At 42.2% G+C, this 25,247-nt stretch overlaps 1 protein-coding gene across 2 annotated transcripts; it reads right to left on the bottom strand.

Annotated features, from left to right (window-relative positions):
- Window positions 1-712: 712 nt before the first annotated feature.
- On the bottom strand, window positions 713-25,059 carry nf2a (NF2, moesin-ezrin-radixin like (MERLIN) tumor suppressor a). 2 transcript variants are annotated; one of them, XM_020099334.2, is made up of 17 exons: window positions 24,719-25,020; window positions 24,416-24,614; window positions 22,218-22,343; window positions 21,960-22,082; window positions 19,167-19,250; window positions 13,956-14,024; window positions 13,699-13,781; window positions 12,101-12,176; window positions 11,475-11,609; window positions 11,226-11,300; window positions 11,012-11,125; window positions 10,796-10,918; window positions 10,291-10,508; window positions 8,840-8,945; window positions 7,273-7,391; window positions 6,201-6,360; window positions 713-2,072 (listed from the first exon to the last, which is right to left on the bottom strand). In XM_020099334.2, exons 2-17 carry the CDS (start codon window positions 24,527-24,529, stop codon window positions 2,022-2,024), a joined length of 1,776 nt encoding a protein of 591 aa, XP_019954893.1. In that variant the 5' UTR covers window positions 24,530-24,614; window positions 24,719-25,020; the 3' UTR covers window positions 713-2,021. The 2 variants fall into 2 exon arrangements, with proteins under 2 accessions (XP_019954893.1, XP_019954892.1); XM_020099333.2 differs by having other exon boundaries at window positions 24,416-25,059.
- Window positions 25,060-25,247: the final 188 nt, after the last annotated feature.

The raw sequence follows: 25,247 nt of genomic DNA, 5'->3' as shown, positions 1-25,247 counted from the left end.
CCAGCGTGTGCAGGCGTGACGTCAACTGCCGTCCCTTGAGAATGGATAAATGACAAAAGAGTCTTCCTATCTCGTCGCCTCTCCCCTCTCCTCGGTTTCGGAGGACAGCGTTGAGTGGGCGGCAGCAGGGGAAGGAGATGTGTGTCTGTCGGTTTGCCTGATGCCCCTGCAGACCTCCCGCCCCCCTCGAGGGAGAGCTGGCTCCCGAACATGTCTGTCTGTCACAACCCTGACAAAAACCATGGGTGGTCATTCTCCAGCTGCGCCCAGAGGTGACGGAGAAGCCCAACTCCCCCCTCTGCCCTGACCCCCCGCACCACTCTCCAAGTCAGTCTCAGGGACGTAGAGCCACGGGTAGAGACTCACATTAAAGGGTTAACGTGGTGACAAACAACACAAAAGGAGCACACGGGGGCATGTAACACACCCCTCGTGCCCACACACACACACACACACACACACACGTAAAGCACACAAGCAGAAACACAAAGACCTTGTCACTCAAGCAAACAGGGTATGTGATCTGACACAAGATGGAGGGTGCTTACATAACACTTGATTCATTTCAAAGGTGTAATTGGATGTCTGTTCGGGTCGGGTGGAAGAGGCTCTTGGCACCGGCAGAATCAAAGCTGACATTCATCAAAGTCTGCCAAAATAACTAACAGTGTTATTTCTGTACGGGGAAAAAACGTGCACACACACACACACAGACCTGATATTCATTTATTTTACAGGAACAACATACACTTCTGTCACAAGGTTTATGTAGAAATATGTAACTTCACCACAGGTTTCATTTTAAATACTGCTTTCTATTCTTAGTAGACAAAGAAAAAATAAAAATGTCTTCACATTACAATCCCCCCCCCCCCAAAAAAAATTGCTTTAAAAGGGAGAGAGTACATTAATTCAAGAAAGATACATGAATTTTAAAATAAATGCAAATTCAAAAGTGGTTTGTTTCACACATTAAAATGAGATCGATGTCAGACGTGACATAAGCTCACATCTACAAAAAACAATATCCCGGTTCCTTCATCCAGTTCAGATTCTAAGAAACACAAAGTACAAATGATCGTCTCTCCACTTTCGAGATGGGAGCGTAGTGCGCTCTGATAACTGCTGGAGGCAGCAACGGATATGTTACGTGACGTCTCTGTGTGTTCAAGATGTACACATTAGTCCTCAGGCCTCCTGTTTAACACTGTGCCTACATTTCACCACAGTCCATCCGCTCCTGCCGTTAACAATACATGGCTCTGAAAATGTTCGATGGCAAAGAAATGCGTTGTGTGTAAATGTGTTTTCTTTTTGAATGCTTCCACTGACACAACAGAGCTAAGGCAACGTGAGGTCATTAAGCAAAGACAGAATATTTTATATATTATATGGAGGAAATTGACATTTCGAATAAATTGGAATGCGACAAATGGTCTGTGTTTAGGAAGAAGGAAGTCAAGCGTACACGCTAAGTACATATCTTACACTTACACTTATTAAACTTAATCCCTTCGTGGCTCGTTTCTGTTTGAATTTTAAAACAGATGAATCAGAGAATGTAGGTCAGCCTGTTTGAACATGATACAATAACCACTGTGATCTCCACAGATACAGACTCGTTAGGCCCACAGAGTAACGAGAGCCGCCAAAGATCATATCACACGATTCTTTTCTTTTCCCTTTTTGCATTGTCTACCTTTTCCAACGCTAAAAAAAAATTAAAAAAAGGCCCACAGCCGAGGTCACTTCAAAGTTTAAAAAGGGGAATGTTCTGTCTTTCACACAATTACTGCAAACACACATTTTTAAAAATAGAAATCCCAGATTTAGCACAAGAATAAAATGCGTTGAGAGTTGGCGCAGATCAAGGCAGTGGTCATTTGTTTGAGTGTTTCGTAGTGGCTCACAGGAAGTACTAAGGCCTTGTAGTGTCGTCAGTCATTTACACTGACCAGGAATGTAGAAACGAGAGGTTCGTGGCTGTTTGTGCGTCCTTCACCTTCACCGGCATGTTTTTTTTAAAGCTCCTCGAAGAAGGCCACTCTGGTCTTGGTGCTCTGCAGTGTTAGCTGTGGAGGAGAGAACAACACAACAGGGTTTATTTCAGTCAGGCTCAAGATTACAACCTGAGAGAACCATTAAAACCAGTGTGGATGTTTAACAAGCCGACTGGGTGAAAGCTTGTCGTCATAACTTAGCTTTTAGAATTTCCTGGTTGTCAGCAGCCATTTGGATTCTGTAAGTTTGGTCGCAGGTTGCTTGTTTCCCCCGATTACAGACGTGTGCAGTGTCAAAAATACATAAACCTGGCAAATGCGGACAACCCATAACCAAATCCAAATATCACTGCAGTGAGTTTTTGTTCAAACCCGACCCGGCCTGTCGGATCCAGACGTGTCCCGAAAGGCTTAAGTCCGAGCATCCACATCCTGTTGGGAACCCTGGATGAAACTTTTTTCCTGCAGTGGTGAGGAGCTGGCTGCTCCTTGAGAATTCTTCCATTGTGAGTGTCTGTGCCTCTTGTGTTGTCGTCGTGCTACACAGCTAACAAAGTTTCATCCATGCCTGTAATATATTGAAAAAGCTTCCTATGGATTGGTATTCGTGTAAATTCAACGAGGCTCTAAAAACAGCACATCCTGCCACAACCCCTCATTTGAGTCGTTTCCCTTGAATAATCAAAACACTAAGTGATCACAAGGAGAAGATAATTGGAGAGTGTTTGTGCACTTTGCTGTGTTTACTGAAAACATACCCCCAAGGTTACTGTTTGTAATAAATCTCTGATGTTATGTGACGGCATGCAGTGTTGTTGATACATCTTACACCGATTCAAATTTACTTCGACTGAAAAGCAAAATCAGACTCGCTGTGGGCCCTGAAAGAAATCTGTGATTTACTCAGACTCTCTACTCTGACGGAGATCAATGAAAGAGACAGGAGGAGCAGGGCAGGTAGGAGATCAATGCCAGTCAGAGAAAGCACCGTTAACTGTTTTTCTCTCCAGGTTTAAATGAGCTGCTGATGGATTAATTCGGGCCACTGGCTGTGCTTTTACCTCCCTCGGCAAAGAGTGTCACTTCAATCAGGTGGGCAAACTTTTCCTCCTGTCCTCAACATGAGTAGGGTGAGGGGAATTAAAGCAGCAGCTGCCAGAGTAAATATTATATCATGGATGAAGGAGGACGGTTAGTGAAATCCAGGTTATTTCTGGGAAATGTGTATATCAGAGGACTTAAGCAAATCCAAACAGAAAACTGTGTGGGAGAGGGACGGATTTGCGTTTTTAATGTTTACCAATCACCTTCTATCGTCCCCGCTGACATAAAGTATAAAAGACGTGGTTTGTGTTCATCTATGACTGAGGCTGTATCCACAACCACTTTTTCATTTTGAAAACCTCTGGCTGTGTTTCAGTTTGAAAACTCCGGGTGCAGCGTTTTAATCTGGACGAGAAGAAACTGAGATGTGTGGGAATGATGACGTGGACGCAACTGCTTGATGATTGGGTGTTTTCAAGAGCTCGTTCTGGAAGTAACAACCAAATGCTAAACGTGTCCAACAGCACGTGCATGCCTTCCTGTTTACACCTGCACATGTAGGAGAGCGGTCACGTGATGGGATTTTTAGGCGTGTACGTTGGGATGGTTGATGGTTTGAATGGTACAACAGAGTCACCCCGGTTGTTGAACTCCTTCTCTGTCATATGTTTAAAAAAAGAAGCATTTTCTTCTCTGTGAGACTTTACACAGAACCAGAGCCGTTGTTGTGATTCAGTTGTTGCGAATGAGCTCTCCTGACGGGTCCCGGGGGCCAGCAGAGCAGAGCCTGTGGCCTGGTGGATGTGCAGAGGCGCTGGGCCGTGTTAAGAGGCTGTTCATTAATCATCCAGAGAGGAGAGAGGGGAATCTGGATAGGGACAGCCTCGCTCCTGGGGGGGGCACCAGCCGGTCCTGATGCTTCTGGCTCCGAGATCTGTGCTTCATTCCAAATTCCCTCTGACCCTTTTTTATTCCTCCCACCGTGTTCCCCCTTCCTCTCATCCTGCTCACCAGCTTCACAGTGCAATCTTTGCACTTCTCCGTGCCTCTGCCTCCCTTAAAGTCCTCACCCTTTGAACATTTTCGGTCAACCTCAGCCTTTCGAAAACTTCACATCTCTTTTGGCACGGTAGACTAAGTTTCCTCACTCTCGATTTCTCCTCCCCTCTCTCTGCAGTGCTGTGTGCCCCCCCCCGCCCAACCTCTTCTCACCCTTTCCCCTCACTAATAAGATGAATGCCAGCCGCCTCTGGTTCAATTAAACCAACACTTTTAACTTCGCTCCCCTTCCCCTCCTGCATGCTAGAAGTGCCCCCATCCATCCAAATGACTGATCACCAGGCAAAAATCAATTAGTGCTCCCTTAACAAGTATATTTTACACTAGGAGACATAACGGAGGAGGGGCGGGCTTTTTCTTACACAATGTGCTGAAAACAGCTCGAATTCTCAATGGATGATTTTTACAGAAACTGGAGAGAGCGTGGGTAGATGAAGGGAAACTTGTCTAATCTGCCAGTTCATCATAAGACAGTGGAAACAGAATCCACTTTTTATGACAGTTTTCATTTTGCCTTTGACCAATCGATTTTTAAAATATCCCTCAAGCCTCAAGCAAGTTTTACATTTTTATCAAATCCTTTCTCACTGTTGTGTGTTTTTTCAATCCCACACTTTTCTTTCTTTTATTGTTTTTCTGACTTTTAAAATCGATTTTGCTGAATTTCATCATTCAGCATTTTCAATTGTTTTGTCAATTCTTGGCTTATGAACTGTACCAACCAGTAGGAAAGGTGCTATACAAATAAAGTTTGATTGATTGATTGAGGAAGACAGAATTGAGATATGTTTAAAAGGCTAAAAAAGTTTGTTCTCAGTGAACATTCGTGCTTCTCTCAGTGACCTTGACCTTTGACCACCTAATCAGTTCATCTTTGAGTCCAAGTGAACAGTTGTGCCAAATATGAAGCTTTCTGAGATATCACGCTCTTCGTAATGGAACAGACAGATGGGCCTGAAAACATAATGTCTCCAGCCCCCTACTGTTGCCGGCACGGAGGCATAAAAACACTAATTTCCCTCTCAGTTGTTTTCTATTTCCTTTAATACACATAAGAGCGGTAATCACTCTGCACTTGTAGAGGTCACGGCAGAGAATGAATCATGGCTGCCCGCTTCCCCTCCTGCAGCAGGCGTCATCCAAGAGGAAACTCGTGGCTGAAAAATGAACCCGGGCCAAAGTGGAGACCGTTGTTATTGAGTGATGCTCTGAATCAATACCCAGCCTTAAGACAAGATGGTGGTTGAGACGTGAGTGTTGTACCAGAGAGGATTTAAACATTTGACAGTTTTCCTGAGTAGATGATGTAAGATCAGTATGAATTCACACTTCACCAGCTTCGTGTAACTGGAGCTGAGCTGACATCCTTTGGTGAGATAAAAAACTTGTGAAGTTAATGGAGATGAATTAAGTAGAGGTGTTGGTCTCCACCTCTTAAATTATTTCACACGTCGACATAAACAGATGATTAAAGCTAAAATAGTGTATAAATCACTTAGGATTTTATATATTTATATTTTGAGAAACTCATTTCTTCCCCAGGTTTTCAAATTTTCAAATACTGAATTGGAAAAAAACCCACAAATACATTTTCTCTGCTGCAGCAACAGTAGGAAGCAGCTGCACTGCGTCTCTGCGGCTTTCTTTTCAGTCAGACTCCCAGGAGGAGGAATTTAAATGCTATTGGCTGGTTTGTTTTTTCAACCTCAGCTCCTGAGCCAGTAATTTTCTTCAAATATCGGTACTTAAATTCAAGAGGAGTGAGGACGTGTCCCTGTGAATGAAACACCACATGGCTGCAGTCACTGCAGGTTTGCATCTAACCAGGAGAAGTTCAGGACCAGCTGGAAGTAGCATTTCCTGCTGACAGTTGTCTCTTGGGTTCCTCTTCATAACTTTACTTTCAGCGGACATGTCAGACCCCAGCATATTTTTTTTTAAAACTGCTGAAATGTAGAAATTTCAAGTTGGACAGGATGTTCCCAAAATCTCAAGTTTCAGGTTTGTGTTTGGGGAATGTCGTACCATCGTATGTAGAGAGATAGATAAAGATCATTATTAGCTGCATCAGACATTTTAGGATAATTTGGAAGTTACCTTTTTAAAGTTGCTCTGCTTGCTCGTGCCCTGCTCTGTGTTCTGGTTGTGAATGATGTCCAGAGGAGTCTCTCTCTCTTTCAGCTTCAGACTCTCAATCTCCGTCTTCAGCTCGTTCAGCTGCTCCTGCAGGTGCTTGCTCTTCTCCATGTACTCGACCCTTAACACAGACAGGTTGTAGGTAGGAAGGTTTCACTTCCTGCTCTTGTTGTTTTTGTCCCCATGGACACTTTGACTCAAAAGGATTTTTTATTATCTACATTTCACATGTTCCGTGTCAGAAACCAAATTGTGAGAAATGTGCCATTTTGAGGACCAGGTGCTAATTATAAAATGATGTGTAAATTACTCATTACATGGACTGATGGGTCTGTTTATGTCCTGGATATTGTAATTCTGGAGGACTGGAGAGATTATTCAAAATGACAGTCGGTTGTGAAAGACTAATAAAAGGGGAAAACATCAACACATCAAAAGGATTTTTCTGGTCAATTTCTTTTCATAGTTCATGAACCTCCAACTTTTTGATTAGTAGACAACCCGCTCCATCTCCTGAGTCACTGCTGCACCCATATACATCTGCCAATTCAATCACAGTCTTTCTTTAAGTTTGACGACCAGTTAGTTGACCCGTCGTCTCTCTGCTCACTTGCTAACCTAAGTACCTCATTAGATGACAATGAAGACCCAGGTAATTATTCAACTCCACAGCCAGGGTCATACTCGTTTAAACAGTTTCCTGTCTGCAATCACTGACACAGCGAGAGAGGGGAAATAAAATGCTTGAGAGCTTGCAGCGACATCAGTGACAGCTCATACTGAAGGTCAATGCTCACCTGAACTCCTGAATTAAAATGTACATATTTAAACGTGACTGTGTTTTCCAAAGTTGAATCTTTCTCAAACCTATTTTGAGGATATGTAAAGAGATGTTTCTGCTAAAGAATTAAAATGACACAACGAAACCACAGGAATCAGACAACACGTAACCACAGAGTGATGAATTCAAACTTGCTGATGCCAGAAAAACAGAATATCAGGCAGCATCAGCGAGGTACGAACGGTGACTCACTTCTCTTTTTCGATCTCCATGGAGAGGCGTTTCATGTCCGTATCTTTAAAGTCAAAGCTGAGGTTCTCTCTGCTGAAGCTCAGATCAGGAGGCATGCTGTCGGGCGGGAGTCCAGGAGACTAGAGGATGGACGGAGAGATTAGACGGGAGAAAGAGATGCAGACACACAGAAACACAAAAATAAAGAGTAAAATTGGAAAGAACAAAGACGAACTTAAAAATATTAAAAGGAAAAGTAAGGGTAAATAGTGGAGAGGTTGAAGACAGAAATAGAAATCGAGGAAAAAGGAAGAAAGAAAATAGTAGTATATATATATATATCAAGGGAAGTACAGATGTACACCAGTATATCTCTAGGATAGAGAGAACAGTCGGAGGAAGAGAAAAAAAGAATGACCATTTTGATGGTCACACACCGTGAATACAGAAATATATTCCCTTAGATCCAGGCCACATGTCTCAAATGGATTGGATAAAAAATGGACCTGATACACAATATAAATGTAAATCCATTTGTTGGCACGTGAATCTAAACTACACGGAGGATATATTCGACGTAAACGCGGTCTGGCAGAGCATGGAGGGCAATCAGAGGCTGACGGGAATGGGAAGAGAGAACATTGTGTGCTGGTGCGATCGCGAGTGTGTATGTGTTTGTGTGGTTTTCACCAATCTGCTGATAAGCGTACACTAGAGATCCAGTGGCAATCTGTCTTTTAATATGTATGCGCACTAGTGTGTGTGTTTTGGCTTTTCATTCATAAGCTTGCAATACAGTTCTCTGTCGATGTCCAGAATCTCAATGTACATCTGTGTGTGCACGTTTGTGAGCAGATGAACATGAAGTGTGTGGGTTTTCTGCATGTTGCATGCTCTTGCGTGGGCGGCCTTATGTGCAGCCTGTTCTTATGCAAGTATCTCTTGTTCAGTGCGGCTTTTTGTGGCTACAATTGCATGTGCCAGTGTGTGTATTTGTGTGACTGTGTGTGTGTGTGTGTGTGCTATTAGCAGTCAAGATAAAACTGTCAAACCTGTACAGCTAAGACATATTTTCATACAAGCAGCAGCAGCCGCTCGTATTACCCATGAGAAAGTGCACAATATTTATGAAACACGACCGCATGTACAGATACTCCCAACGGGAAATGTGTACATGTACTACATAATATGTGTAGAATGTGTAGTATCAGTCCAAAGATAATTATGAAGCAACTCTTTTAGTTATTTTCCATCAATTTAATCATTCCATGTTCTCAAAATTGACTATTCAAAATAGTGAACATCATATTTTTGGGTTTCACGACCTTTGAAGACGACGCCGAGATATTGTGATCTGCAATTTTCACTGTTTCCAGGTGTTCAACAAACCCAATTAATATAGAAATGAAGTAATAGATTAAATTGAAAATGAAAATAATTGTTGCCGCCCTCTCTCCTCATCCGATAAACTGGTAACTAAGCAAATTGTTGTAGCAGAGGAGCTGTAATCAACAGATATTGGGTTATTTCACTGGATAATTTTCATTGATTCAACTACTATGTGTATGTGTGTGTGGGTAATGGTTACCGTGTAGACAGCCTTGGTTGTAATCTCCAGCAACTTGTGCTTTGCCCTGCGCTCCGACTCCCTGGCTTCCTGCAGGTCCTGTTTCAGCTGCTCAGCCTCCTTGGCCCTGAGGGACAAACACACACAGACAGATGCAGTTAATACTTTAATTCACCTCCAGGTCCCTCAAAGAATTATCTAAATTAAATCCAAAACGATCGACACATCAGCACTCAATGAACCAGGAATGTCACTTTGTTAATACCCAAGTGATCAAATGTATCACCCCATCAGACAGTCACTCCTGACTCCATTACAGCGCCATCGAGCCTTCGCACATCGTTGTAAGATATTTTATGTGGCGATGATTACGTTTCTTTTGATTGTGTTCCTGAACACTCAGCAGTTCCTCTTCGATGTGGGGGAGCTCTGTGCCTCGAGGGTTTGAGTGGACGTAGTCATTTACATGTTGAGTGCCACAGGTTTAAATTTCTCTGCTGCCGAAAAGTGCTCATCCAGAAATTGCAGTTACTGGCAAGTGGTTAATGGTGCCCATTTGAAATGATTGCCTAATAAATTGTGGAGTAGGGGCTGTGAAGTGATATTCTATCTATACGTAGTCTTTTATTATGAAAATGACTTCAGCTCTTCTCTACAATGATTGGCATCTTTCAGCAGAGTGCTAATTCTGATTGACGATCACTCGTTAAGGCCTAATCTCCTTAACCAGCTGACCTCTACAGAGATTATCAAAAAGAGCATTTGATTTAAACAACTCAACAAAAATCACAAACTTTCCCTTTTAAAAAAACAAAGCAAAAAAGCACAGTGGAGCTTCAGGGTGCAGTGAGAGAGACTGTTTGATAGGGTCTCCTATCTTCAATCGATACTGCTGCTAAGAATTAACTAACACGAATTAACCTCTGTGCCTCACACCTAAGGGGGAGGGCGGCTGAACAAAAGATTTCTCCCCTCTTTGTGCTGCAGCGTGGCTGTAACCGCTTGATTACCTGCTTTTCAGCTGCAGCGCAAGAACAAAGCTTTCGAAATGAAATGATTTGAAGTAAGTTAGAAGTTCGTATTCTTTGATCAGTTTAAATGCAGCTGAGCTACGTGGCTCTGCACCCGGAGCACATCGACCGACTCCTGAGCTGCTGAGCTAACTGTTGTGCAGCTGCATGTTTGTGCACCTTGACATTGAACACAGCTCATAAAAATTAGCTCATGAGCTGAGGAAGTTATTTAGCAACTGTTTTGAGGCTCCTCTGAAAAATAACTTATTCTGTTTGAGGAAATTGTTTTTTCAAATTGTGTGTGTGTGTGTGTGTGTGTAATGGATCCAAAGAGAGAGCTAGCGATAACAAAGACAAAGGCACTTAGTGTCCAAAGCTAAACAGATGTATATTGACTGCAGCACACATGGCTCTACTCTCTACATTCAACCACCTGCTCCTCCTTCCTACGCTCCCCACCTCCTTTCCGACTCCTCAGCCATCTTGAGAGCCAGCATCTCTGCCTCCAGCATCTTCTGCTCCATGAGCCGGCGCTCCTCCTGACCGCGGATGGCACTGACTTTGATGCGCTGCATCTCTGTCACAGCCTCGGCAGCTTTCTGGGCCAGCAGCTTGGCCTCCTCCTCCGCGATCTGGGCCTTTTCAGCCAGCAGGTCGGCCGTCTGCTCGGAGCGCAGCTGGAGAGGAGCCGGGAGAGAGGGGGGGGGCACAAAAAGGTAAGACAAGCAACAAGAAAAGTTTAAAATAGGGCAAAGAAAGTGATAAATATAAAGATGGAATGACGACATGAAAAAGAGAGAGAATATACCAAAATCATGGCAGAAGCAAAGATGATTGATGGAGGGGGAAGAGACAGCAGTGAGAGACAATGAAGGGAAAGAATCTGACAAAATACTTTGTTGTATACGAGGCACAGTCAACAAAAGTGGTGGATTTGGGTTGTAGCTAACTAATCCAGTCCTACCAGGGCGTCGTTGGCCATGTGAGCCTCATCCTGCAGCTGCATCAGTCTCCTCTCCAACTCGTCCCTGGCTCGCTCTGCCTCCTCCCGCAGCTGCTTCTCCCTTTGCAGACGCTGCCTCTCCACCTTAGCAACATAGACAGGCGGAGTGTGGGCAAGTGAAAAGATGATTTACTGGGAAAGAACGTGGAGAATTTAAAACTTCTCCATCATCAGTACCTGTTTCCTGGCCCTCTCCTCTCTGGCCTGGGCCCTCATCTGCTGCACTTCAAGCGAGTCTACCCGTCGCCGGCGGATAAACAGGTCGTGGTTCCCTATACACAGCTGAAGGATCTGAACAAGAGAAACAAATAACAAGAATGACATAAGTTTCCATAAGTATTTGGCCACTGGTCACCTTCGAAACAGCTTTAGCAGTTTCAGCTGAACTCACCAATTTGTTGACTCTCAACCGTGAAGAGTTGAACTTGAAAACATTGGTCTTTTTGTCCAGAGGTTTGATGGTAAACTAAACAATGAGAAGACAAGAATCTTAGAGTTAAGGTCCAAATAAAAACAAGGTCAGTACAAACAGGCTCCGATCACACATATGTACAATGTAGACTCTCCTATTAACCTAATCTTCCCAGAACTAAAACGCTACCAAGCACTACTCCACCAATCTCCGTCGTGAATCTCCCACCTCCTTGTCGCTGTAGGAGATGTTGCGGATCTCATTCCAGGGGAAGGAGCACTTGGGCGTCAGCCTGTTGTCCGGCTCGTAGATGTGCAGGCCCAGGGCGTCCACTCCCAGAAGAAGATCTGTTCCCTTTTTATTCTAAATCACATCCGCAGAGCAAAGGGCACAAGTGAGCAGTTTTCCAGCCGACATTAATTTGTACGTGTGTTTGACAGAGGTGGCATTACCGTGACTCTACCTGCCCCGAACTATTTGTTGGAGCTGAGCTTGAACAATGCCAGTTGCGGTGTGTGTATATGTCGTCTGGGCTTGTTTACTCGAACAGTAGTGCTACAGTGAATTACTTAAGCTGAGGTTACCTTGGTGGTATTTTTAAATGTCTTGGCCTTTTAGAGAATTCCTCGATCAAGGCCAGCGTCACCTCAAGTGAATGTCTGTTTGTTAAGAGTTATTACTTTGTTTTTGTTATCACTGGAAAAATCCAGTGTCCAACAGCAACCGTTGATAAAAAAAAAACACATCGAGATTCAAAACGAAAGATCAATTTACAACAGGAGAGTCAGACTTCATTTCAAAACACCACGGGGAAACTGACTTTGTAACGATACAGCACAGCAGCATAGGCTCACCCTGATTAAAAAGTAATTGACGCCATACATGTCCAGGTCCTGAGCTATTTTTAAATACTCCATCTCGGCTTCATCCCTGGTTCAAAGACAGACAGAGAGAGAAAGAGATTGAGAGGGATCCAGGGGAATTGAGAGGGGAGGAGGGAGGAAGGGAGGAGAGGAGGTGCAGAAGAGGAGAGAAAAGGGAGATCAGACCTTGTTTCCTCTGCTTTTGTGTGTAGCATCTGTCATGTTGTGTGATCTCTGGAAACAGCCACACAGCTCTTGTGAGGGTGAAAACATGAGCACACTACTGACACGAAACACAAATATAATTCGCTAATAGGATTTAGAGGTTATGCTTGATGGAAAAGACGACTTCTTACGATGCCTCAGATTCTTTAAATACTGTGATAGAGAAAACAAATCCATAAAAACAAAATTTCCTTCCCCTCTCTCTCGCTCCCTCTCTGAGGCCTGGTTGGCAGATCTGTTGTATTTTCAGGGTCAACTCAGCAAAAAAAAAAAAAAAAGTAAAGAACATTAGCATACTTTGATGGCTGAGGAGAAACCAGGGCATCCCGGCGCCTTAACTTTTAATAAGTGTCTGTTTGATATGGGTGGTAGAAAAATTGATGATTTAAGCTTCATCAAAGATTAAACAGGCAGGAGAGTATTATGCCAAGTAAACAAATCTTAACTGGGTTGGACACTGAGTAGATGCTGAGGGTCAGGGGAAATTTAAAACGTGATGATAAAAAGCCAATAGAGCTGTGTCCTATAAAAAAAGAACACGCAGAAAAGCACAGAAGTGCCTTGAATGTCTTTCAAACACTTTGTGCTGTGATCATGTTTTTAAAAATCAAATTCCCACATAATATAGATCAAAATACAGATGTATGATGTCACCTGGAGCTGGATATTTAACCTGAATACTATAAGTGTGTCAAAACTCAGGTTATTCTAACAGTGTCAGCGTTAGGGCAGTGACCTCCCTCCTGTGGCCACGCTACACCACATGACTAACTATCGAAATGCTGAAGGTGTGAGGACCACCAACTGCGTTCCTTCTGCCGGGGTTGAAAAGGATTATTGATCAGCACCAGTGACTCAATTATTAACTTTTTTTGAGGCTTCTGGCTTTTCAACTTCAATTTCCAGCCCAAATCACTCCACCCACAGGGTTTTAAGACACTCCACATCCCTCACACTTTCACTCTCAACCCACTTTCACCTTTGTTCAGCACAATGATGGAACAGTGCAACAACAGAACCACAGATTTTCATTCACGAGTAATTTTTGCAGCCCTCTTCATGACGTTATGTTTGCCGCACATGAATCAAACAATGTCTCCTGTGAATATCAATACATTTAATTGATAGGATAATAAGCTGTGAACTAAAGGTTTTATGATGTTCATTAATTCACCTTCAAATAACTTTCCCACAGAAACAACTTTCATGTGAGTCCCTTTGCATCTCGCTGCCAAAACGGATTGTTGTTTTATATAAAACATTTCTTGCAGAACTTTTAAACACACGCTATGTGAACTCCAAACTCAAGATTGTGCTGATGACAGTGGAATTTCAGTGGTGCAGTTCAGTGCAGCAGTTCTTACCTTGTCCTGCCCCTGTGCTCCGCATAGCACGCTGTGATCCTCTCCTCCCACATTTCTGCAGTCATCTGGTACAAGTTAATCACCTGAAATGGAAAGAGACAGACATAAATATCCATGAATGCACAAGGAAAATACAGTAGATGCTGCAGTGCTGCATTCTGTATCCTACTGCAGGTGTAGGCCTGGGTGGTGAGACCAAGATGTAAACATCATTCATGAATAATAATAATAATAAGTAAAACCCAACTGTCACTCACTCTCTTTGGCAGAAGTTCCTCCTCAGCCAGGAAGCCAGGTTTGTGAACATTAGGGTCGTAGTCTCCGTACTGTGAAATAAAATGGAGCAAAAAGTGCCAAAGGGATTAATCACTCCAAACTAATGACCACCATCCACCTTCCCGCCTAAAACAGCCCAGACCACGTCTCTCCTGGGAGCCGTTTGTAAGATGCAACTACAGCAGCGGTGAGAAAAGCGTCTCTTAGCGAACGAATGGCCGCTGCTCTGCCACCAGGTCATTAACGTGCACCGCACACCAAGTGGCCCAGTTGCTGCGAGACAGTATAAATGACGCTATTAGAAATATCTCTGAGAGAACTGGAGACGGATCACTTATCATCTTAGGGCCGGGGCACAAATTATATCACACATGTTTGACGAGCGATATGAATGGATTAGGCATGACTGAGTGGCTGTGGGGAATTTCCTTTCAGCTCCTGCAAAACTGGAGGAGGAATATGAATTAAACATACTGCTTCAGTTAATGACTGTAGATTTATGGAAGTAGGTTAAGACGGACATTTACCTATACCTGTGCACTGCTACATGATTTTATCACAATCAGTTGTTTCTTTCCTTTGCATTGTGATTTGTTTAATTGGTATTTTATTGTTAAAATCAGAGGAGGTCATCGAAGATAGAGTCCGACTGATGGTGGCTGATAGAAACCAGCCCGCATGAGACTTTCACACACTTACGTATGTATTTGCCAATTTGTTTTTTAATTCTACTTCTATATATTTGGTTTTGTTTGTGTTATTTGTGAGTTTATGGTTAAAATGTAAAAATGTCACAGCACCCGAGGAGAATATGTAGAAATAAATACACTCTCTTTACTTTTGAGTCTGAAGCTAAAATCTGACATCCTCTCAGAGATGACCCTTCTGCTGGTGCTCAAGTGTTTTTGAAGTCAAATTTAATTGCTGTGTTATCTTCAATTGGACAATTACCTGGAGGAGCAGAAAATATTTCAAACATACAAGGGAAAGGACCAACACCAAACCCAAGTATTCTAATGCTACAAGGCACAAGGGTTTTATAGAAAATACATCATTAAGTCCATAAATGTTTTTCATTTTTCTTTTATGGAGGACTTTTTACACAGTGGCTCATTTGCACAGAATAAATTAGACGCTTGTGACCATTTTCGTGGCTCTAACATTTATATTGTGTTTATAGTGGTATTTTTATTATGGGCTTTTATTTGATTGCGCACACAAGTCTGAAAACAGTACTGGACAGACCAGAATTTAATAAGCCCGACTGTAACTGGTGCATTTGGCTAACGTAGTGGAGAGGCAAAGGGGCATTTAATTAGATTTTTTCTCTTCGGTTTCCATCCTCGGAGCTTTACCTCCCTCATTTCCTCACCTGTTTGTTTGTAACTGCTATATAATTGATCATATATATACCGTGGAGGTATAACTCAGGGAGACGGGGTGATATTTTTTTGACAGTGTCTTCAGAAGCTTTCTGCTTACAGACCATTCTTCCAATTATTTCAAACAAGCCCAAACTCACAGCAACAATCGATCCTCTGAGGAGAGCTACGTGTCAATATTTTCACTTAACATTATCACCGGCAGCACAACATTGACCACCGCCTAATGGATATATTCTGCTCGATAAATCCACCTTTCTATATCTAGTAAACGTATTTTCTCACACACTCCAGGGACTTTCAGGAAAATCAGTAGTGAGAAATACAGGTTTCTCATATCAAGGCATAAAACACACAGCAATGAAAGGCATTAGTAAATGGGACTTTTTCTTAGTAGTACTGGTCAGGCTTCTTCCACAGAAGTTCAGTTTAACACAACGACTCCCTCCAGTGTCATTTATGCCTGTTTGTTTAATCCTCCTCACTTGGTTGGACAAAGATCGAAAGTCCCCAGTGGAGGAGAAGCTGAGGGAGTTCACCTCACTCCCGACTCATTCTCTGCACCACAGTGACTCCCTCTGCATTTTCTCCAGAGCAGAGCAACCTTCTCTCCAAACTCCCCATCGAAGCCTCCTTGCAGCACGGCACCCGCTCAGAATACAAAGCAGGAGGTCGTGAAAAACCTCTGCAGAGGCTGAACAGTTAGGATAACACACACTTACACACACTTACACACACACACACACACATGGGGATTATGTACAATTAATAACAATGAGGAAATAAAGTCTTTATCTAAGCAGGAAAAGATTTGTACGTTTGAATATATTGTATTTTATGATTTTTCCTATACAAATATAACAGTAGACGTCATAAAGACTGTAACATATAACACATAAAGGAAACTTTACATAAAGTTCCGATGTTAAATAATGCTGCAGGAAATGTATTTTCTATTTTATTATTGTTTTATCCATTATTTTTTTGTGGTGGACCGACACCTTATGCATTTATCTGTGTCCAAGCTCCCTCTGTAAAGACAGAGTACATGTGTAAACACACATTTCTCCCTAATCTCTATTATCCTTCTCTTCACACGCTCTCTAGCTGTTATTGCTCCCTACTGCATCCATTGTGAATAATATGACAATCAACAATGTGGGCAACTGTCCGCACCTGAATCTGAACATCCTGTAGCTCTGATTCACAAAAAATCTCTTTTAGACATTAGAGTCAAATCGAGAATGCGCCTTTACTCTCTCCGCGCTGCTATCTTTAGGTCGGCATAATAATGATTAAAGATGAGTCAGGATACCAAAGTAGATCCCACTGTGGGATTCACTCCACATCACAGGCTGCAGTGTAGTTCTGCACAATAACAAGTCCTGATGAGACAAAGGAGAAAGGAACAGTCGGCCAAAAAGCTCTCAGCAGCTGCACTGCAAAACAAGAACCTGTCTTCCCTTTACAATTCCAATTTACTCACAGTGGCTCTAATCAAAGTAGACCGCTGATTAAATGGAAACAGATTGTGGCCACATATTGTTTTTTGCTGTTTTCAGATCGACAGCAGAGAGCACAAGTCTCAAGCTGATTCGCTGATTTCTCTTGATCCATATAGTCTCCTTTATCCCGGGCCTGTAAATTGGCACGGGAAAGGCGAGTCTCTGAGGGCGCCAGGCCAAATCTTTGAGGTAGCTCGCGCCCGGTCTCACTGGACCTTGTCTGCCTGTCAAAAAGCTGCACCTCACTCACTCTGAGTATCTTTTTCTTGAGGATTTCAGAGAGATGGGATCCTTCAACCAAAACGACTGAGATCGCTGAAGGTTTATTAAGAGGCTCCCTCTTCCTGTGGAGAGATTTATATACACACACCACATACTGTTCGATCCTCACCCAGTAAACCAATCAACGTTTTTAAACACTTTCTGTCATTCAGGATGAGGCAGCTTATAGTGCTCATGACGTACGCATAGCACAATGCTAAACAATGAAAACAACAAACACGACAAATGAGGATTAAAGGGAATCAAACAATAATGATTTAATAATACAATTGTAGCCCAAATGTCAAATGACTATCATAAACACACACTTGGTAAAAGCCAGTGTAAAAAGGTCAGTTTTGAGCCGGGCTGGATGATATGACATGAAATCTTTATCTGAATGAACTGTCACATGTAGCTTACCTGCATAGATCCCATTTTATAATTCTCTGCCTCCAGGCCCACAAATCTTAACCGTTACCTGTCTCAGCTGGTGTGGAATAGAGCATGTGTTGATATTCAGGGTTGAATTTGTGCTGGATTTTACCAGAGTAGGATTGTTTCAGACTGATACGGGCATCTCCACTGTAAAAGTCTGTAAATACATTTCGTATATGTATATTTAATGTTATCTGTACTGTCATACAGCCTGGGCTCAGCTGTCACATCAGATTCTTGCATTTATTGTCTCCTCTGTTTTAGAGATACCTGCAGCTATATGTTGTTTCTAAGCATTTCCCGCTGCTGTTCTGAGTTATAATTGTGGATTCTGATTATTAAAGTAATTTTAAATTAAATCAAACAATGCTTTGTTTGTCACGACTGTGTACTTTCAACCATTAGCACTTGGGTCATCATCTAATGTGCTCCAGGCACTGTGGATTATTCGTGACTTTCTCTCCCTGCACCACAGCACCACCACCATGTGTTATCCAGAGCATCCTGATTTTCAATTAAGTAGTTTAACATAACAGTCTGGTTAAATGCATGCGCATCTGCCGACTTTGCAAATATCATCTTTGTCAATTTCATGCTCTATTATAGAAATACCCAACCTCCTTCACTTTGCTTAATGTCTGAAGCTCAGAATAAATAGATGAAAGCAGAGATGCAATCCTGAGGCCACTAACCTGACACTCTCCTCCACTTGATGCTCTTCAGTAGCTACTGTATCCTAAAGTTAATTAAATGACATTGTGATATTTTATTCATAGAGTAAAGTTGTGATTTTATTCCTGCAGATCTGCTCAGTGGCTACTCTGATGGGTCACTGCTGCTGCTGCTTTGGGAGAGCTGTTCGTTCTGCGTTTTAAAACAGTAAGTTAAAAGGCTTCTTCCTAAGCACCCAGACTCCTGGTTTGTTTATCAAAGACATTTCATGCGAGGCCCCGTAGCGCTTTGGGAAACACAGAGAAATTTAAAAAATCAATACCAAGTGTAGCCGGTGAAGTAATGTCTTCTTCTGTTTTTTATCAGGACTCAGATTCTGTATTAATTCAACTGTACCTGATTTTAGGGTGGAGGTTACACTAGTCAAGCCCATAGGTGACAAAAACATGCAGTCTGCACTCTTATATAGCAATGTGACATGTTTCAGATAACGAACAACTGCAGCAAATGCTCCTCAATTTCCCAGAAATTAATAAATGTGGCCCAGTAGCTAATCATGATTTTTTTTTTTAACCTAGTCGTCTGCACCCGCATAAAGTGTAGTTAATGATTCAGTTGAAGATGGTTCCAGATGGGCCAATATATTCTCTGAGTCAGTTCACACTGATTTGATGACCCACTTTGTTAAATGTGATACTGAAAGACTTCTGTGTCTTCACAGCTTTTTTTTTTAGAGCTGTAGTGACTGAGTCACAACTTTAAGCATCTCAGACCAGTAATTTAAAAATATGTGTGGAGGAGAAGACGCCGACCATTTGTTCACATAAATTTCAAAGGATGCATAAAAAGTTAAATGAAACCCAGACAGATGGATGGAAGAATGGATGGAAGGATCTTGTTTGAGTAAAAACTGAAATTCGATTAAAGCACGAACCTTGGCGTGGACAGCGTAGGATGCCAGCAGAACGGAGGCCTCGGGCGGACAGTGAATCTCCTCCTCCAGGATCCTCCTCTTTACCTGAGAAGACGCCAAATATAATTAGCTTTGAGACACAAACTAATTTTGTTATGCGTGCAACCACCTGAAAACAAAGCCCTCGTCATTCCACCCAACACAGAAATCCATTCAGAATCAACCATGCAGCTAATGAATGTTCTCTGCCATTTGTTGAATTTTAGAAGCTTTTCACTGTAAAATGTTGAAGCAGCATGGAGGACATTTCCAGTAAGGTTAGAACTAATACCTACATTGTAAATCGGGACAGAAAGTTTTTCTCTGTGTGGTAGCTTGAGTATTACTCCTCCTTTCATATTGATTTTCACAGGAGGAACACGACTCTTGGGACAAGTGATCAAACTTGACTCAGGCTAAATGAAAACAGTCTTGATATCTCACAGAGGAGAGTGACAGCTCACGCTCAAACCACTTTCTGACGCAACTGTGCTTCTGACAGCCACAACTTCATTCCCTTAATTCCACTCTGTGAGCGTCACCTGCAGCCGAAACACAGTGTTCAGGAGCCACAGAACAAGTTGTATATGCGCTGAACACCAGGTAAATAAACATGCAGGTACCACAGCTCCACAACACTGCCACTAGCTCAGTTCAGAAGGGACTGGAAGGAGGACAAACCGTACCACATAAATATTGTAAGAGTTAACTATCATAGCCACATGGGGACCTATTAGAAACCAAGCCAGGAACTATGAACCTCAGCAAACAGTATTTCATATGATCATTAAGCTGCTCCAAGACTCTCGGCTCGCTGGTCAGCAGAGCATAATGACAGGAAGCCAGAGAAAAGCTCATAACGTAACGAGAACCGCCCATTCTTACAATTTCTGTTATTCCTAAGCCCTCAGGATTTCTGACTTTATGTTTGTGAATTCACAGTTTTATTCTCCGATTTATATCTTATGTTTACAAGTGATGCCTTAACTTTCAGGGATCACAGTAATAATATGTTTTCTTATTAAAGGTGGAAATCCCCTTTAATAAGCTCCTTCCAGATTAAAGTGCCACTTCTCGCTGGGCGTCACTTCCCGAGCTCCGTCACCTGTCAAACTAATTGAATCCCAAACTCGTGTTAACTACATACAGAGCACAGAGCTGGATTGTAAGCTTGCTCAATTAAAATTGTGCGGAGCTGAAAGCACAGTTTTTGTTAGAATCTTGCCTTCAAGCTTCCATGGGGCAAACATGCTTCTGCTGTAGTTATGTAAGTGAGCAATTTAATGCTTCAAGCCTTATCATTTGCAAAGCCAGTCATGCTGTCTTCTCGTGTTTTGAACTAACAAAGGTGTGGAGCCAGAGGTGACAGCCCCTTAATCGGGGGTGAGCGCTAAGAGGCTGAGCTGCAATCTGGTTTACAAATGACATGGTGTTGTTGCAAAGATTGCAGGTCGAGGTAACAGACTCGAGAGCGTCTGTCAGTGTGTGAGGTGTGTGTGTGTGTTTGCACGCATGTAACCGGGTCAGTGATAATTTCTGATAAGCACTAATCCTGCTATCGTGCCTGTGACGCTATCTGAATGAAGGCCTGCTCGCGACATCATGGGAATTAATGACAGCAAAGTTAGAAGGAGACAGGCGATGTGAGGCGCTACACATTTGTATTCTTCGCTCCCCCTTGTAGCTCTGAATCGCTTGAACTGTTGAGTAATTTGTCAGCTAGAGTCTTTTTTTAAACACGGTTTCCCTCTGAAATAAATAAATTGCTTCGACTGCCTCTAAACGGATTAATGACACAGATACACCAGTTCAAGTAGACATGTGCCGCTACCCAAAATCCAACACAGACGCTCTGCTGTCTGAAGCCACAGCACAATGGGCTGGGAGTGTGAAGGGAGTGTTGTGGAAGACGAGCATCCCATGGAGAATATGGCATTAACTGAGCCAATAACTAAGCTCCTTAAAGCCTAATTGGTAATTGATAAATGTGGCTCGTAGTATTGGATGACGGGAGCACAGTTACAAATCTCATCTCTTGCGAGCAGAATGTTGTTGCGGGCTCCACAGGAATCCCCCGGAGAGTATTAAGTGGAGAGAAAGGGCAGCGGTTATATGTCACGCATTGATTCCACATGGCTGCACACAATCAGACGGGCACAGAAAGTGAGAAAAGTGTAAGTCGGAAAGTGCGGACGCCTGCCCCCTGTTGGGACTGAATCAGAACAGTAAGGACGCCACAGATACAGAGAGCGTGAGCCAAATCCCCGGTGAGCAAGGGTGAAAAATGAGAAATTCACAGAGCTCGTGAGGGCTCGCAATTTTATAAACTTATTTTCTAAAGCATTTATTTTTGACTAATTAAGCCTTAAAAAGATCACACTCGCTTCAAAGTGTGTTTTCTCTTAAGGCGTCCAGCTCAGCTCCACTTCAGGAAGATTATTATCAAAGGAAAAGAGATTTTTTTAAGTGTCTGCCCACTAGCCAGACAGTAATCCAGCTTCCTCTGGGAGGCATGGTGGATTTCAGGTTTACCTGTGCGCCTGTGGCAATTTCAACTTAGGAAGCAACAGAGAATGAGGGATGGTGTCAGTCAATGTTCGGGTTAAGTCTAGAAAGAACCTTCTCATAAGGCCTCTGTGGATTGATAGACGCAAGTGCAACAGATAGGAAGACTACAAGTAATCACTTTTGATTTGATTAACCTACGAATGGAGAAAATAAAAGTTAAATATGACCAGAATGAGAAAACAGGAGGTGTGTACTGTGTATAGTTACTTGTAAGAAGAAGAGATGCTGTGTTATGTCTTGCACTAGCTCCTCCTCAGCATTTTCAGGGTAAAACTTTGCCAGGAAGTGGAGGGTAATCGGTTCCTCCTTTGGCACCTCCTGATCCAGAACCTGCGACAGTGAACCAAAAGAAGCGTTAAGGGAAAACCATTTCCTTTTCATGGCTGCTACACTTACTGAATAGCAACGATGTTTACATGGCTCAGGGCTGTTAACAAAACGGGGTACGATATTAGAATAAATTACCCTCTTTTCCATCTTCAGCCAAGCAACGGTGTCCTTGATGTTGTACTGGAGCCCAAAGAACCACGTCTCCCTCAGTCCCAGAGCTCGGCATACCATGTCGAAAAGGTCTTTTCCTTTCCACTTAGACTGAAATGAGTAAATGTTTTAGTCTCGGTAGAGTAACATACTTACATACGAAAAAAATATCTAAAATCAAAATTTCAACCCGTTGGAGCAAAAGTTTGACAGTAAATTTCACATCATGCACCGACTTTCCCTGATGTTTTTAAATATTCAAGAAGACTGAAAACCATTCATAAGATGCAACGTCTACTGGATCCAGACATCCCAGGATTTCTATCATAACCTCTGTCTCCGGTTCAAAGCTAGGAGCAAAACATGTTCTCTATGCGGCAGCCATATGAGGCCCACATATCCAATTTAGAGAGCTTTCATCTCCAGCCTCGGAGATAAATCAGGGTACAAGCTACTGTCAAGAGTATTCATGGTTGGCGTGGGAAAAAAAACTGGCGTTAGAAACTATGAGAAGTATCCACAATGCAGCAGGGTTTGCAGCTGGAGCCAATCGTAAAGTCCCACGCAAGGCTGAATGAATATGTTGTCTTTATGACCTTCACCTTTTTATAAATGCTATTTACAAAAACCCATAATTGATCAAATCATCACCCCGGCACAGAAAATAGAAACCCAAAACTAGCATCATGCTGCTCGTGTAATTACAAACTGCAAACTTTAGAAGGGTTCCTCCCTTTTTAAGTACAGAGATGGTGCCTGCAAGTAATTTTGATGGCTTTCAGCCCCGGTGTATAATCAACCAAGTCATATACTCATCCAGAGATACTGTGAGAAGGCAGAATATAATGTATACGGCCCAAACATGACATGATGCTCATGTTAACACTGTCGGGTTGGTGATGCACACTTTTCTGTGCAGCATTTCGGCAAAGTCCTACACTGCATTGGGCTTCACCACTGAATAATCCTCCTGATTCCATTGCTGCATAGGACAAAGATAAATTATAACACATATGCAGAAGCTGCAGAGCACAGCTCAAAGTTATTTGCTGCCATCTAGTGTTGAAAAGAGAAACTCGTATCTTCACGTGATACAAACTTTGTACTAAGGTTGGAAAATAAAACATTATCAGTAATAAGTGCAACATAATTCATCAATATTAATATAAATAAGGTCCAATATATATTGATGTTAAGCTTATGCATTGTTTTAGCACATTGAGGGAGAATAACACAATTGAACATTCCGAGATTTGTGAAATGTCTCATTCTCTGTTGATAAAAAAGAACCACAATTAGCTTCATTGGCACATTCAGGGAATTAGACTCTGATTTAGCATTTCTCTACAAACAGTCAACATTAAGTTAAGAGAAGTGTAAAAAATAAACAATATACTGCGATAAAAGTAGTGCGATAAAAAATAGTCTCAAAGAAATAATAATTTAAGTAGTTACCAGGTTATATGTACCTGTGCATGTGTATATTCGAGTGTTATTTACAGCATACTGAAAGAGTGTACACGTTAAAGACTATGCATTTTCAGATGGTGAACGAGTGTAAGCATATATCACTGAGAATGTGGGACTTATTCACTGTTTGGTAAAGTGTAGTTTAAAACCACAACCTCAACTCAGGAGCAAAAACCTGTCTTTAAATTTTAAGATAATAATAATAATGTGACATTTATCTTCACAATGAACTGATATTATTTATCTTAAAATACTTTTCTGCCCTATCGTCCAGCACTACTATGTATTTACCTTGTTACAGATTGTATTAAGATTTAAGATTCATACTAAAACTTAATTAATCATCTCAGGGCTGATCAATGTGTTGGATTTAACTGTGTATTCTTTTATTTTAGTATGTCTGTACTTTCTTTACAGTATGGCTGCTTGGATAAATCATCTATCTATCTATCTATCTGTCTGTCTGTCTGTCTGTCTATCTATCTATTTATCTATCTATCTGTCTGTCTGTCTGTCTGTCTATCTCACAGTTGCAAAAGAAGAACAACAGTGTGTGCTACTATATGTACTTTAAAGTTAAGTAAACATCTATCTATCTACATCATACACAGTTGCAATAGAACAACATGTGTGTACTTGGTGCTGTGTTCACACTACACGTGTGGTGTTTGCTTGAATATGAGAACAATCAAAGTTGTGTGACAGATACACACCTCGCAGCTGAACTCCATGTCTGACTCCATCGTGCAGATCCTGACGTGGAAGTTCCTGCTCTGTTTTCTCATCAGGGAGTTCAATCCCAGCTTGGAGGCTAAAGCACTCGCCATGATGAGCAGCTGAGCGCTTCTCCCTCAGCGACTGAACTCCCACGAGCTGCTCTTTAAAGGCGACGGAGAAGTCATCTGATGTGTTCTGCAGAAGAGGAACACCTCATATCCTGATCAACAACTTCTGTTACAAGTTCACCTGTGACACGTGTTACTGCTTTGTTAATGTCTTTTATTCGCTCTACGTACTTTTAAAGTTAGTTTTTGTTTACAAAAGTGCTAACGACTCCCAGGCTTGCTGCTAATGCTAACTCCGAGCTAAATGAAATCAAGTTAGCCAACTTATTTCCTGTCCGATGCTAGCTCTTGTGTTTCGCTGCAGCTGTTCGCATCTAAACCGCGAAATAACTCAGCGTTTCCACGAAGTGATAAATCCAGCAGGTCCCCCGTGGAGGGTTGAAACACTCTGGTTGTAGCATCGCATCGCCACAGGTCTGTAGAGAAGCTAACTGCTAACACTCATCTGTGAGCTAGCCCAAAGGCAATGCTGCGTTCAGGTGTCGCCCGGGATTGTGTAATAACAGTGTAACAGCAACTAGAAGAAAACAAAAAAAAAACCTAAGAAAAATAAAATTCTGTCTCAAGTTTAATGGCTTTTCATTGCCTTAATAACAAAGATTTACCTGCTTTTTCTCTACTTCATTTTGTTTGGACATTTGATGCGTAAATAAAGAAAAATAACAAAAAGATTCAGAAATTACGTTACTTAAAGGTGCAA

Source organism: Paralichthys olivaceus, chromosome 4 (assembly GCF_024713975.1).
Source record: "Paralichthys olivaceus isolate ysfri-2021 chromosome 4, ASM2471397v2, whole genome shotgun sequence".
NCBI classification, from domain to species: Eukaryota; Metazoa; Chordata; class Actinopteri; order Pleuronectiformes; family Paralichthyidae; genus Paralichthys; species Paralichthys olivaceus.
The sequence above is the reverse complement of the archived record's forward strand: the minus strand, read 5'-3'. Positions and strand labels throughout refer to the sequence as shown.